The 14,406-nt window shown below is 43.9% G+C and overlaps 2 protein-coding genes across 4 annotated transcripts in view; one reads left to right on the forward strand and one right to left on the reverse strand.

Moving 5' to 3' along the window:
- The window catches only part of LOC130071846 (mitochondrial basic amino acids transporter), a 7,569-nt gene extending 6,672 nt beyond the window's left edge, over positions 1-897 (reverse strand). The window contains exon 1 of one of the 2 annotated variants that reach the window (XM_056236747.1): positions 667-897. In XM_056236747.1, the coding sequence (XP_056092722.1) occupies positions 667-694 (28 nt within the window). In that variant the 5' untranslated portion in view covers positions 695-897. The remainder of the gene's footprint in view (positions 1-666) is intronic. The other variant, XM_056236746.1, reaches the window with a different exon arrangement.
- Positions 642-12,454, forward strand: slc25a47b (solute carrier family 25 member 47b). 2 transcript variants are annotated; one of them, XM_056236743.1, is made up of 6 exons: positions 642-747; positions 2,763-2,806; positions 2,891-2,962; positions 3,202-3,384; positions 8,871-9,105; positions 12,020-12,454. In XM_056236743.1, exons 4-6 carry the CDS (start codon positions 3,223-3,225, stop codon positions 12,295-12,297), a joined length of 675 nt encoding a protein of 224 aa, XP_056092718.1. In that variant the 5' UTR covers positions 642-747; positions 2,763-2,806; positions 2,891-2,962; positions 3,202-3,222; the 3' UTR covers positions 12,298-12,454. The 2 variants fall into 2 exon arrangements, with proteins under 2 accessions (XP_056092718.1, XP_056092717.1); XM_056236742.1 differs by lacking the exon at positions 642-747 and adding an exon at positions 2,217-2,354.
- The last annotated feature ends 1,952 nt before the right edge of the window (positions 12,455-14,406 follow it).

Below are 14,406 nucleotides of genomic sequence, written 5' to 3' on the forward strand. Positions count from 1 at the left end.
ATGAATGAATGATGCAAGAGAACGAGATGCTTTCTCTGCTAAACTGAATGTGACATTATAAATATATACACAGGCTAACCACACATTATTCAGACGCCAGATATCATTTTTTTACTAGTGTGTGCAGGACACTATAGTTCATTTATATAAGTGAGGAGAGCAACATAAAGTGAGATATTATACCCACAGATTTAGTGACTACCAGTAACATATCTGGAAGCAAAACTTTGAGCTGATGATGTTTTGCTGAAGTGTGTTTTCTGTAATTGCTAATGCTCTTTTTACACACACACTGAACAACATGAAGCATTGCTTGGTCACTGGTTGAGCTAAACTGGTATTATCTAATTGTGTAGTTAAATTTAACAGCTGACAGATATTCAACATAATTCATGTGTGAGAGTCTAACAGAAGGACTGAGTTTGTGAAGGTTTGATCAGGAGAGCGGAGTGTCTAACCAGAGCTACTAAACAACTTTAACAACAGAAATGAAGCATCGCTGGACTGAGACGCTCTTCTCTCCTGGACACACACTTCTGCATTATCATCTCTGTGTCTCTGAAACACTGTAAAGCGCTGCAGAACTGAAGCCGACTCAGAGCTGTCACTCTTCTAATCACATTATTCGACTGATTTCTGTGCTTTCAGTGCGGTGGCACGACTTACCCCCAATGCACCCTGCAGCAAAGTCCATAGCTATTCCTGAGATGATGAAGATGAAGAAGAGCTTGTCCTGATCTCCTGATGGTGTGTGTGTGTGTGTGTGTGTGTGAGCTCTCGAGCAGCTGCTGCAGCGGCACACGCTATTTTTACTGAATGAAGTTGATATGAAGGGGAAAGTCCATCTGTGACCAATAGAAGCTCGAGGATGAAGAAACACCCCATCATCATCATCACTAATCAACTCATAATGAGCAGGATCTGATTTACAGTCACTTATTATCGTTAACTAGAACCATAGAAAACCTGTTACTTCAAATATTGGTGACTCTTTGTAAGCTTCAACATCAGTTACTGTATTAACTAACAATGAGCAATACATTTATTACAATATTTACTAATCTTTGTTAATGTTAGTTAATAAAAATACAGCTGTTCATGTTAGTTCACAGTGCATTTACTAATGTCAAAGTCCCACTCCGATCATATTTTGAGCTATTTTTAAACATTCCCAGTGGTCTTTAAATTATGATTATGCCATTTGTAGCCGGCATTTTAGCGTCTGCTACTGATTCACAGCCATTTGAATGTAGAAATACTCAGAAATACAACTTTGAGCTTATTTTTCTCAAGATATGTCCTCAAACATCAGAAAAATGCCACAAGAACATGTTGACACCTAGAAAAACATTATTTTCATCGGAGTGGGTCTTTAACTAATACACCCTTTCATTTTAATAAAATATTAGTAAATGTTGGTATTAACATGAACTAAGATTAATAAATGCTGAAGTATTGTTCATTCTTAGTTCATGTTAACTAATGAATTAAAGTGTTACCAAATACAATAACATTTATTTTGTTTCAACCAATTTGCAACATTTCTCATTAAATAGTAAAATAACTAAAACTGAAATTAAACTTAATAAAAAGTATAGGAAATGTAGCAACCAAAAAAAACCGGTTTATTTATTTTTATATCAGTTTCAAATATTGCTACATTTTGCCATGAAAATTGCCGTGACGTGTCTTTAAAATATAAACAATTTGTAGAAATAAAACTGACTAGAGTTTGAGCGCGGACGCTGTTCAGATCTGCGTCTAAAACTCGCGACTGTCACTTTAATTCTTCCTTCTCCTCGTCGGTGACATGATGAAGAGCAGCGCCACACCGCGGACACACACTGCAGGAACACACACACTGATCTGACACTCGCTGGCTCTATATTTCATGCAGCTGATCTTTATATTTTCTGCGACTGTAAATCATAGAGATCATCAGAAGCATCAGCGCGCGCGCCCGTCACTGTGCACGAGTGTGTTCTGAAGGACACGGTGACCTTCGGCCGGGTTCACATTTCCGCAATGACAAAAGCGACACACACACACACACACACACCCGTATACGAGACACGGCACGCGCTTCTCTTCATCGTTGTTCTTCATCATCATCATCATCATGAAGACGTTTCTCCGCTGACGTCACGCGGATCGAACCGGATGATTCCGATGCTTGTGTTTGATCGGTTCCAATAGATTCGGTTCTGCCGGATCGGTTCTTCTAGTTCGGATCCTCTGATTTGTTCTTCTGGTTCGGTTCCTCTGATCGGTTCTTCTGGTTCGGTTCCTCTGATCGGTTCTTCTGGTTCGGATCGCGATGCATCTCGCGGATTTCATCGCCGGTTCTGTCGGAGGTTCGTGACCGTTTCTCAGTGTGTGTGAATGTGACATTATAATAATTCTCCATGGGAAGTTTATTTACACAAAGCTAAAGTATCTCATTCTGAATATCTCATTCATTGCTTCACCTTGTATGATACAATAAAATGATGTAAATTGTTCAAGATAAAGAGTGTCTTCTGACAACGTGTGTGTACGGAAATGGAAAGTTCAGTTATATATCTTTCACTTGTGTCTGATGTTAAATGTGCTCTTTTAAAGTTCTAGGAAATGCTAATTAGTGCATCTTAAATAGATAAATGCACATTGGATAACAACTGTAGATTCTGTAATGCATGAGATTAGAGCCGATAGAGTCTCATAAAGAATCATATTCATAAATGTGTCTTGTAGTTTTGAGTGTGTGATGTGTGTGGGTTCAGGAGCGTTTGGAGTGGCGGTGGGGTATCCGCTGGACACCGTGAAGGTAAAACCCTTCTTCATCATCATCATCATCATGCTCACCTGATCATAGGTGTGTGTGTGTGTCTAACGGCTGCTGATGTTGCAGGTGCGACTCCAGACACAGACTCAGTATTCCGGCGTTTGGGAGTGTGTGAGCAGAACCTGCAGAACTGAAGGCGTGAGTATCAGACACACTTAAACTCATTGCGCTGCTCTTCTCTCCTCTATTGTGTCGTATATCGAGAGAAACGCTTCAGGAACAAGAACACATGTGGGCGGGGCTTGACTGTCTGTGGGGAATTGATTGGATGGTTGTGGTTTGCTATTGGCTGAGCTCATGTGAGTGACAGGTTATAGCCCCGCCCTCATCATGAGATGTTCTCCTGATCAGGGTTATATCACACTGGTGTGTTCCAGGTGGGCGGGTTCTACCGAGGGATGTCGATGCCGCTGACCACCGTCTCCATCAGCTCGTCTCTGGTGTTCGGCACGTACAGGAACGTCCTGCACTCGCTGCATCAGATGCGGCACAGAAGCGCAGCGGATCCGCATCATAAAGCTGATATACTTCTGTCTGGGTTCTGCGGAGGCGTCGCTCAGGTGCGCTTCATCGCTTCACACACATAGACTGCATAAAACACTGTGCGTAGTGTGTGTGACGTCACCCGTAGTGTTTCTGAAGCCCAGAGTGGGCGGAGCCGGCCGTCGCCATCTTGGCCGCGCGTCACTCCCGGATAAACGAACATGTGCAGCGAGGCGGATTAGCTGAGGTGACGTGACGCTAACGCTAGCAGACAAACGGCTAGCAGTGACATCAGCGCAAATCCACCTGTCACTCAAGTGGCCACGCCCTTAACTCTCTGGGGTCGGCGGTCTCGCCGGCGATACCAGCTCACTTTTTTCCTTATCAGTGCAAAAGAGACTCAAATTACTCTGTTAATTTTGATCTTACATATAAGTGTTGTACATCATTAGATCCTGTTAAGTTTCTATTTTTTTTGTGGATACTCACAATAAAAACAAAGTGTTGTGCTTTTCACCAAATAAAGAAAAACAAACATGATGCGAGTTCTGCGTTCTCTCTGTCAGTGAAGTCCATTCTGAAACGCGTCCTAAGATTAACTGTAACTCCGCGATTACTTGTCACACAGGCACGAGAGGTTTTTCTTTATGAAGCTTAAATTCTCTTCTTTTAAATGAAGTAATTTATATAAAAAACAAATATTCTCAGTTTATGCAATCTGTATGAAAAGAGAGTGCTGTCAGTATTTTTTCCCCCAGCTCATTACACTTCATTACGCGTTAATCTGACACGCCCACGGAGGACGCGCGCTATTCAAACGCAAATGTGAGGCAAGCCATGACAATGCCCACATCAGCTGTTCCACCGCGGCGGTAAAATGTGTGGTGTATTTGCTGCCTTTTACCGCTAAGGGGCGCTACAATCATAGACTCTGAAAAGTGTTCGTTTATTCCGGTTTATTCTCTCTAATGTGTAATCTGCTGCCGCACCGAAGAATTCAACAAGTGAAACGTAGTTAAAATAATTCATAATCACAATACTGAAATTAGGCTACTGAAATGTAATTGAATAAATAATGAAAACATTTCAACATAAAACATTGCAATAAAATCATTTAGGCTACATGAATGAGGCTTTACATCTTTAACAGCGTACAGACGATAGCTCAGTGATCAACGCAACGACACGAACTTCGAGGAGCTTCAACAGACCCGAGATCGAATCTCAATGTAGCATAGATGTTGTTAACCGATGTTGTCCTACGTTTATATTTTCCCACCTTGATGCTTAAATAGGTAACTATTTATATCTGTTTACTTATTTAAAGTCAAGAGTTTTGTTTGATTATCATTACAACATAAATTTGCTACATTCCTGTAGAACCGCAGCCGCTGCACAAACGACAAAAACTGATGAAGATTGTCAGCCGATCAGAAAATGAAAATGAAGAAGCTCGTCTTTAGTCTGCTAAATTATTGTGTAATGTAAAAGAACACTAAAATTACTTAAGTTTGAAACCAAGTTCGAACATTTCAAGGTTTAAATTGTTTAATTTAAAACAGGGTTGCATCTTGTTTAGAGTTTATTTCTTTTGCGATGCAAAATAAGAAACACTAGGCTAATCTTATTCTTGCGACATTTTAAATTTGTATTGCCAAAGAAAATACAGCTAAATTAAACAATTAAAACAGTAGGCCTACAAAACGAAAATTGTCCAAAGAAACATAATTAAATTAAAAACATGCGTTTCTCTTTGCCTCTCTCGCGCTGGATCTCTTTTTAACAAGTTTATTTAGTCTCCCTCGCTGTGCGCGCGGGTCTCTCTCTCGAAATTAAACATTTCAGGGTAAAAACACATCATACAGCTGATAATACTGTATATGTCGCTGCGTGTCAGCCATACAAATCACGAAAAATTTATTTAACCTTTAATTGTTGCTTCAAAGGCACAGCATGCCTTGTTGAATTCACCTTACAATAACTTCAATTGAAATTTTGTGTGAAAAAAACTTTAAATAGGCTACAATAAATAAACTACAATATTTATAATTTAATAAGATATGGGGCCTACATTTGGACACAGATTTATCCTTACAATAATTTTGCCTGCTCATCAGGCTGGCTATCCGACACTCTCCATATGAAAGAGGAACATTAACACCTTTGTCCAGCAATGTCCCTCCAACCCCCCACAGGCTATCGGAGTCTGAGGCTGACTTTACACAAAGAGAAGTCGCAATTCACACTTAAATCGCCATTCTAGACAGTGTTGATAATGAAGGAATTAAATGATTTAAGTTACATGTAGCCTAGTGATATTTCTGTCATAAAAGTTTATTACTAAATATTTCATTATTTCAATAATTGATGAAATAAAACTGGTTTGGGGCAGCTTTTTCCAAGCAAAACTAAATATAATCTGAAAAAACGCTTGTTAATTTGTTGTCATGAACAAAATGTTCAACTTAATATTAAAGTCTACAGGGATCTTTGGATCCTTACAACCAGGCATGCAATTTGTGAATTAAGTTTTTATTTTATTTTGTATTATTCAAATAAATATCGAAACACGGTGCTTCGTGGTAATGCTGCTAAATTAAATAACATTTATAGAATAATTATGAACTTAAATGAAACAATATCGCAACATTTCGACAAATACATTATTATGTTTTTACATTTTAATTCAGGGCGATTTAGCCTACATTTAATTAGAGCGAGATTTTCACCCATGTCTTGTCATTTTCTCATTGGGAAGCGCATGTTTGAGTAGCCTAGATCCTCTGTACCTCTCGTTTTCATATGGATTAGCCTACATAATCAGATAACATTTATTAGCCTAAATATTTAGACATTTAAAGGCTTTAGACATAGCCGATTTCTTATCGTGACTGAGCTGAAGTGGCTTTCGGTTCATTTTTGTGACGCGCAGTTCCCGGAGACAGAGAGGACAGATATACTGTTTTTGTCGTTAGCCTAATATGAATACAAGTTTACAGTTTTGAACGATGTAAGCTACTCTACTCTTATCTGTATGACCAAAAAATTACGGAGTCGCCTATTAAGTTATTTTAGCTGTAATAATGAGATAAATAAATTAATCTAAATGAACGCTCCGCCGCGTTTGTCGAACACTAACTCACGATGCCAGAATAAAACCCGACTTTAGAAAAATGCATAGGACCACTCGGCGTGGTGTGCCAAAACACTTAATTATAAACTTCAATATTTCATTCAAAATAATCTCAACACGCTTTGTGAAATTTTGAAAAGCCGTGCATGCATTAAGGCCACTGGAACTAATGAACAACTGAAACGCTGGTTTTGATTTTATTGTTTTTCGTTTAAACGTGCCTGTTGCATATCTCTATTTTATATTTGATATTGGTGAAGTAGCCTATAGCATTGATTAGCTGTGGAGGGAGGGGTGTGGGGATTAAAATAATTAATAACTAATTCGCGGTATAACTAGTCGATCACGAGTGGCTCAACAGGTAGATCTATAGATAAACTATATCTTTCAGGAATTTGACCGACCGGGTTGACACTTCAGCGTGAGAAATCGGGGGTGTGGCGTGAGAGCCTGGAATAAATAAATAAAAAATATATATAGCCTATATAAAACAAAACTGTATGGTGTAACAGAGTTTTAGAGCTAGACAAATCTCTCTGCAATAATAAATATAAAATATACAGCAGACTATGTTTGTGCGGGATTTAAACCTGTGTCATCTTGATGATGAACCGTCAGTTCTACCGCTCGGCTATGAATTTTGTTACTGAGAAATAACCAAACGTTTGATTCTCACATGAGCGAGAAAACGTTTTGTCTTTAGCCTGTGAGTGTAGGCCTACTTTAGCCTTTTACAGTTTTAAAAGATTATATCTTATCTGTATGACCAACAATTTGTTGTAGGCTTATTTGGAAATTACCATAACTTGTAGTATTTCATCCTTAGGCTACTGTTAATAGACATTAGCCCCACTTACGTTTTGCTAAATATCCCTTTGCGCCACCTGGCGGTCATTTCGCGTACGACTTTGAAATGCGACTGGTTTATTTTTTCCGCGGTGGATGGCTAAAAATGGTATGTGGATGGCTAAAAGGTGTGACTAAAAATGTGCTTTTGGCTTTCATTTATATTTTGATTGTTTGTATATATATATATATATATATATATATATATACTAATGAGCCTTTCATTCAGGGGTGTCACACAAGAAAGAATGCAAGGACAATATATATATATAAATAAATAAATATTTATACACACACACACACACACACATATATATATATATATATATATATATATGTGTGTGTGTGTGTGTGTGTGTATATAAATATTTATTTATTTATATATATATTGTCCTTGCATTCTTTCTTGTGTGACACCCCTGAATGAAAGGCTCATTAGTATGCAGTCTGCTCAGGTGAGAACTGCCTAATTATTCATGAGGGGGTTGGGCCGATCCGCCCATCCGCATATTGCCTTTGCAAACAAAAAAATGTTTTTCACAATTTAAAACAATCTATTGTGTTATGTGAATGATAAGACAGGATGATTTTCAGATCATTTTGAAGAAAAAACTCTAGGCCACAACATCCATTAGTCAAAAGTCTTGTGGACACATATTTAGTATGTGTTTTGTGGCCTTATTTCAGAAACTTTAAGTTTTAGTTTTTTCAATAACCACGCATAAACAATATTCTCTCAAAAATACAAAAATGTACATACATGTTGATAACACATTATGGTAGCCCTGTGTGTGCTAAATAGAGTGTAATTACACCTTTGCCAGTAATATGTTTATAAGCAACTGAAAAAAGCACAAATGTCAGAGTATGTCAAAACATCTCAAGGACCCCAAAAACACCTTGGACCCCAGAGGGTTAATTATGCACAACTTTAAGGCTTAATATAATTTAAACGGATGAGTTATAAAAACATTCACCCGCCTCACAGTCGTCATGAAGGGCAACATTAGCGATATAGAGCAAAACCACTTTTAGTACCAGACTGTAAACATGTTTTATTCTGGTGTAAAGATGTGCATTTTAACATGCAGGTCTATGGGACTGAGTCTCTTCTGCAGCCGGCCTCTAGTGGCCAGTGGAGGAACTGCAGGTTAACTCACTCAGTGTTGAGAGAAAGACCGCAAGGTGGCGCTTGTTCTCACACACACAAACACAAACACGTGTTGTGTGTCACTGTGAGTTAGGGGTGTAACAGTGTATCGTGTCACAATATATCGCAATACAAAAATGCAACAATATGTGTCGTGTATATAGTTCACCCAAAATGAAAATTACTGTGAGAAAAAATTCACGTTTACAGAGTTTTAGTGTCAGTACTACATTAAACTACTATATCTAATGTTGAATATGATGTATAATAATGCAGTGGGGAATATTTGTGGGTCCTGATAATGCCAGATATCTGATGTTACCAGTAAAAATAAAATAATCCTGTATTTCAGCTTCAGAATCATGAATATAGTTATTCTGGTGTCTCTATTGTCCAGCGTTGGGTCTCCAGCGTGTGTGTGTGTGTGTGTGCAGGTGCTGGTGATGTCTCCCGCAGACATGGTGAAGGTCCGTCTGCAGTGTCAGGCTGAAGGCCGGCGGTACGGTGGCCCGCTGCACTGCCTGCTCAGAATCGCCCGAGACGAGGGTCCGCTGGGTCTTTATAAGGGTTCTGCCGCGCTAGCGCTGCGAGACGGACCCTCGTTCGCCACTTACTTCCTCACTTACAACAGCATCTGTGATGCGCTGTCTGCAGAGAACCAGCCGCCGGGTAAGACCCCATCGGAAGATCTTACAGGGACATATCAGCTAAATCTGGCTTTCCCCGTGTTTAATTAAAGACAGTGCAATACACAGAACATACTGCTATATAAGCTGTTAATATGAATCAAACCACTAAAGAAAACCGTAAACTCCCTCACTGCTCTGGACTGAAGTACTTTAGTAGCTTTAATAAGGATAGATTTCGTACTTTAATTCTGCAGTTAAATGTTCCGGCGAGGACATAAACATGCAGACTGTGTGCAGCTCACTGTGGGCGGATCTATGCTAATAGGCGGAGTCTGTCAGCAGTCGTGGGCGGGTCTATGCTAATAGGCGGAGCCTGTCCGCAGTCGTGGGTGGGTCTATGCTAATAGGCGGAGCCTGTCCGCAGTCGTGGGCGGGTCTATGCTAATAGGGCGGAGTCTGTCAGCAGTCGTGGGCGGATCTATGCTAATAGGGCGGAGTCTGTCAGCAGTTGTGGGCGGGTCTATGCTAATAGGGTGAAGTCGGTCAGCAGTTGTGGACGGGTCTATGCTAATAGGGTGAAGTCGGTCAGCAGTCGTGGGCGGGTCTATGCTAATAGGGCGGAGTCTGTCAGCAGTCGTGGGCGGATCTATGCTAATAGGGCGGAGTCTGTCAGCAGTTGTGGGCGGGTCTATGCTAATAGGGTGAAGTCGGTCAGCAGTTGTGGGCGGGTCTATGCTAATAGGGTGAAGTCGGTCAGCAGTCGTGGGCGGGTCTATGCTAATAGGGCGGAGTCTGTCAGCAGTCGTGGGCGGGTCTATGCTAATAGGGTGAAGTCGGTCAGCAGTCGTGGGCGGGTCTATGCTAATAGGCCGGAGTCTGTCAGCAGTCGTGGGCGGATCTATGCTAATAGGCCGGAGTCTGTCAGCAGTTGTGGGCGGGTCTATGCTAATAGGGCGGAGTCTGTCAACAGTTGTGGGCGGGTCTATGCTAATAGGGTGAAGTCGGTCAGCAGTTGTGGGCGGGTCTATGCTAATAGGTCGGAGTCTGTCAGCAGTTGTGGGCGGATCTATGCTAATAGGGTGAAGTCGGTCAGCAGTCGTGGGCGGGTCTATGCTAATAGGGCGGAGTCTGTCAGGAGTCGTGGGCGGATCTATGCTAATAGGGCGGAGTCAGTCAGCAGTCGTGGGCGGAGTCTATGCTAATAGGGTAGAGTCTGTCAGCAGTCGTGGGCGGATCTATGCTAATAGGGCGGAGTCTGTCAGCAGTTGTGGGCGGGTCTATGCTAATAGGGTGAAGTCGGTCAGCAGTCGTGGGCAGGTCTATGCTAATAGTGTGGAGTCTGTCAGCAGTCGTGGGCAGGTCTATGCTAATAGGGTGAAGTCGGTCAGCAGTCGTGGGCAGGTCTATGCTAATAGTGTGGAGTCTGTCAGCAGTCGTGGGCGGGTCTATGCTAATAGGCGGAGTCTGTCAGCAGTCGTGGGCGGGTCTATGCTAATAGGGCGAAGTCAGTCAGCATTCGTGGGCGGGCCTATGCTAATGGGGCGGAGTCTGTCAGCAGTCGTGGGTGGGTCTATGCTAATAGGGGGAAGTCAGTCAGCATTCGTGGCCGGGTCTATGCTAATAGAGCGGAGTCTGTCAGCAGTCGTGGCCGGGTCTATGCTAATAGGGTAGAGTCTGTCAGCAGTCGTGGGCAGGTCTATGCTAATAGGGCGGAGTCTGTCAGCAGTCGTGGGCAGGTCTATGCTAATAGTGTGGAGTCTGTCAGCAGTCGTGGGCGGGTCTATGCTAATAGGCGGAGTCTGTCAGCAGTCGTGGGCGGGTCTATGCTAATAGGGCGAAGTCAGTCAGCATTCGTGGGCGGGCCTATGCTAATGGGGCGGAGTCTGTCAGCAGTCGTGGGCGGGTCTATGCTAATAGGGGGAAGTCAGTCAGCATTCGTGGCCGGGTCTATGCTAATAGAGCGGAGTCTGTCAGCAGTCGTGGCCGGGTCTATGCTAATAGGGCGGAGTCTGTCAGCAGTCGTGGCCGGGTCTATGCTAATAGGGCGGAGTCTGTCAGCAGTCGTGGGCTGGTCTATGCTAATAGGGCGGAGTCTGTCAGCATTCGTGGGCGGGCCTATGCTAATAGGGCGGAGTCTGTCAGCAGTCGTGGGCGGGTCTATGCTAATAGGCGGAGCCTGTCAGCAGTCGTGGGTGGGTCTTTGCTAATAGGCGGAGTCTGTCAGCAGTCGTAGGCGGGTCTATGCTAATAGGGCGGAGTCTGTCAGCAGTCGTGGGCGGAGTCTATGCTAATAGGGCGGAGTCTGTCAGCAGTCGTGGGTGGGTCTATGCTAATAGGGCGGAGTCTGTCAGCAGTCGTGGGCGGGCCTATGCTAATAGGGTGGAGTCTGTCAGCAGATGTGGGCGGGGCCTGTGCAATGTGATGTCACATTCCTTAACGGCTCATTTTGAGACACTGTTTCAGATTTATGAGGAAAATATCAAACGAAGTGGATTGATTTTTACCACAATGGTTGTGTACACAAACTGCCGACACATAAACATGTTCAAAAACAATATAAGAGTGAATTTTGCATAATAGGTCCCCTTTAAAAAACGAGACCTTCCCCGACTTCCGAGGTTGGCTATGAAAGCCTGTAGATCTTGTACCAGAGGACTTTGCTTCATTTATAGAACCTTTCAGGTTTCCATCAACTGATCATTTTATGGATTTAGTTTTAATCGATAAACTTAGTTCTAATTCATTTTTAATTTTAATTGAATTTTATGAATTAAGCAGCTCGTAATGATACTTTATCACTAGAAAGAATTGAAAAACCCCATTAAACATGAAAGTGTTATGCAATAATTGAAGACATCTCTCCTTATATGGAACCTTTTTGGTATAAAGTGAGAGAAGAACGCTAGGGTTGTGTGTGGCCGGAGTGACGGCAGTGTGTGTGTGTGTGTTCTCAGGCTGGCCGGTGGTTCTGCTGGCCGGTGGGGTCTCTGGGATGTGTGGCTGGGCCGTCGGGACGCCGATGGACGTGATCAAGGCCCGTCTGCAGGTGTCCGGCGTGAGCGGCCGGCTCTACAGAGGGTTCTTCCACTGCGTCACACACAGCGTGCGGACCGAAGGCCTGGCCGTCCTGTTCAGAGGCCTGACGCTCAACTGCATCCGCGCCTTTCCCGTCAACATGTCCGTCTTCGCCACGTACGAACTGGTGGTCCGCTTTCTGCGCCCAGCGTCCTGAACATCAGGCGCACATCTTCCCTTTGCACAAGTTCTGGATCCTGCACAATGTTTAATATCGTGTGTGTGTGTGTGTGTGTCACTCATGAATGTGTATCATTGGCATTAATGTGTATTTGAGTGTTTTGCAGTGTCTACCTCAGATGCTGAAGAGCATCATGTGAGGGTTTGAACTCAAACTCTCTAACTACTGTCCTCTGAGACTTCAGTCGTGCGAGTCCCTGTTAAACACACACGAGTCAGCTGTGTTTACATCTAAAGCTGGGAGTTTAACTGGAATGTTGCCGAATACATTTGAGAATAACGCAGTGTTTCCATCTCATGTGTTTAATGTGAACATCATCGTCACTTCCTGGGAAACTGGCTCAAATATCAGTAATAAAAGTGTGTTTCTGCACTCGGGCTGTTCTCCCTCCATCATGAACGAGCGCCATCATGAGCGAGTGTGTCGAGCGTCATCATGAGCGAGTGTGTCGAGCGTCATCATGAGCGAGTGTGTGTCGAGCGTCATCATGAGCGAGTGTGTCGAGCGTCATCATGAGCGAGTGTGTGTCGAGCGTCATCATAAACGAGTGTGTGTCGAGCGTCATCATGAGCGAGTGTGTGTCGAGCGTCATCATGAACGAGTGTGTGTCGAGCGTCATCATGAACGAGTGTGTGTCGAGCGTCATCATAAGCGAGTGTGTGTCGAGCGTCATCATGAACGAGTGTGTGTCGAGCGTCATCATGAACGAGTGTGTGTCGAGCGTCATCATGAACGAGTGTGTGTCGAGCGTCATCATGAACGAGTGTGTGTCGAGCGTCATCATGAACGAGTGTGTGTCGAGCGTCATCATGAACGAGTGTGTGTCGAGCGTCATCATGAACGAGTGTGCGTCGAGCGTCATCATGAACGAGTGTGCGTCGAGCGTCATCATGAACGAGTGTGCGTCGAGCGTCATCATGAACGAGTGTGCGTCGAGCGTCATCATGAACGAGTGTGCGTCGAGCGTCATCATGAGCGAGTGTGTGTCGAGCGTCATCATGAACGAGTGTGCGTCGAGCGTCATCATGAGCGAGTGTGTGTCGAGCGTCATCATGAACGAGTGTGTGTCGAGCGTCATCATGAACGAGTGTGCGTCGAGCGTCATCATGAGCGAGTGTGCGTCGAGCGTCATCATGAACGAGTGTGCGTCGAGCGTCATCATGAGCGAGTGTGCGTCGAGCGTCATCATGAACGAGTGTGTGTCGAGCGTCATCATGAACGAGTGTGTGTCGAGCGTCATCATGAACGAGTGTGTGTCGAGCGTCATCATGAACGAGTGTGCGTCGAGCGTCATCATGAACGAGTGTGTGTCGAGCGTCATCATGAACGAGTGTGCGTCGAGCGTCATCATGAGCGAGTGTGCGTCGAGCGTCATCATGAACGAGTGTGCGTCGAGCGTCATCATGAGCGAGTGTGCGTCGAGCGTCATCATGAACGAGTGTGTGTCGAGCGTCATCATGAACGAGTGTGTGTCGAGCGTCATCATGAACGAGTGTGTGTCGAGCGTCATCATGAACGAGTGTGCGTCGAGCGTCATCATGAACGAGTGTGTGTCGAGCGTCATCATGAACGAGTGTGCGTCGAGCGTCATCATGAACGAGTGTGTGTCGAGCGTCATCATGAACGAGTGTGCGTCGAGCGTCATCATGAACGAGTGTGTGTCGAGCGTCATCATGAACGAGTGTGTGTCGAGCGTCATCATGAACGAGTGTGTGTCGAGCGTCATCATGAACGAGTGTGCGTCGAGCGTCATCATGAACGAGTGTGCGTCGAGCGTCATCATGAGCGAGTGTGCGTCGAGCGTCATCATGAACGAGTGTGTGTCGAGCGTCATCATGAACGAGTGTGTGTCGAGCGTCATCATGAACGAGTGTGTGTCGAGCGTCATCATGAACGAGTGTGTGTCGAGCGTCATCATGAACGAGTGTGTGTCGAGCGTCATCATGAACGAGTGTGCGTCGAGCGTCATCATGAACGAGTGTGTGTCGAGCGTCATCATGAACGAGTGTGCGTCGAGCGTCATCATGAACGAGTGTGTGTCGAGCGTCATCATGAACGAGTGTGCGTCGAGCGTCATCATGAACG

Source organism: Rhinichthys klamathensis, unplaced genomic scaffold (genome assembly GCF_029890125.1).
Source record: "Rhinichthys klamathensis goyatoka isolate OS25496 unplaced genomic scaffold, OSU_Roscu_1.1 h1tg000462l_1, whole genome shotgun sequence".
Lineage (NCBI taxonomy): Eukaryota > Metazoa > Chordata > Actinopteri > Cypriniformes > Leuciscidae > Rhinichthys > Rhinichthys klamathensis.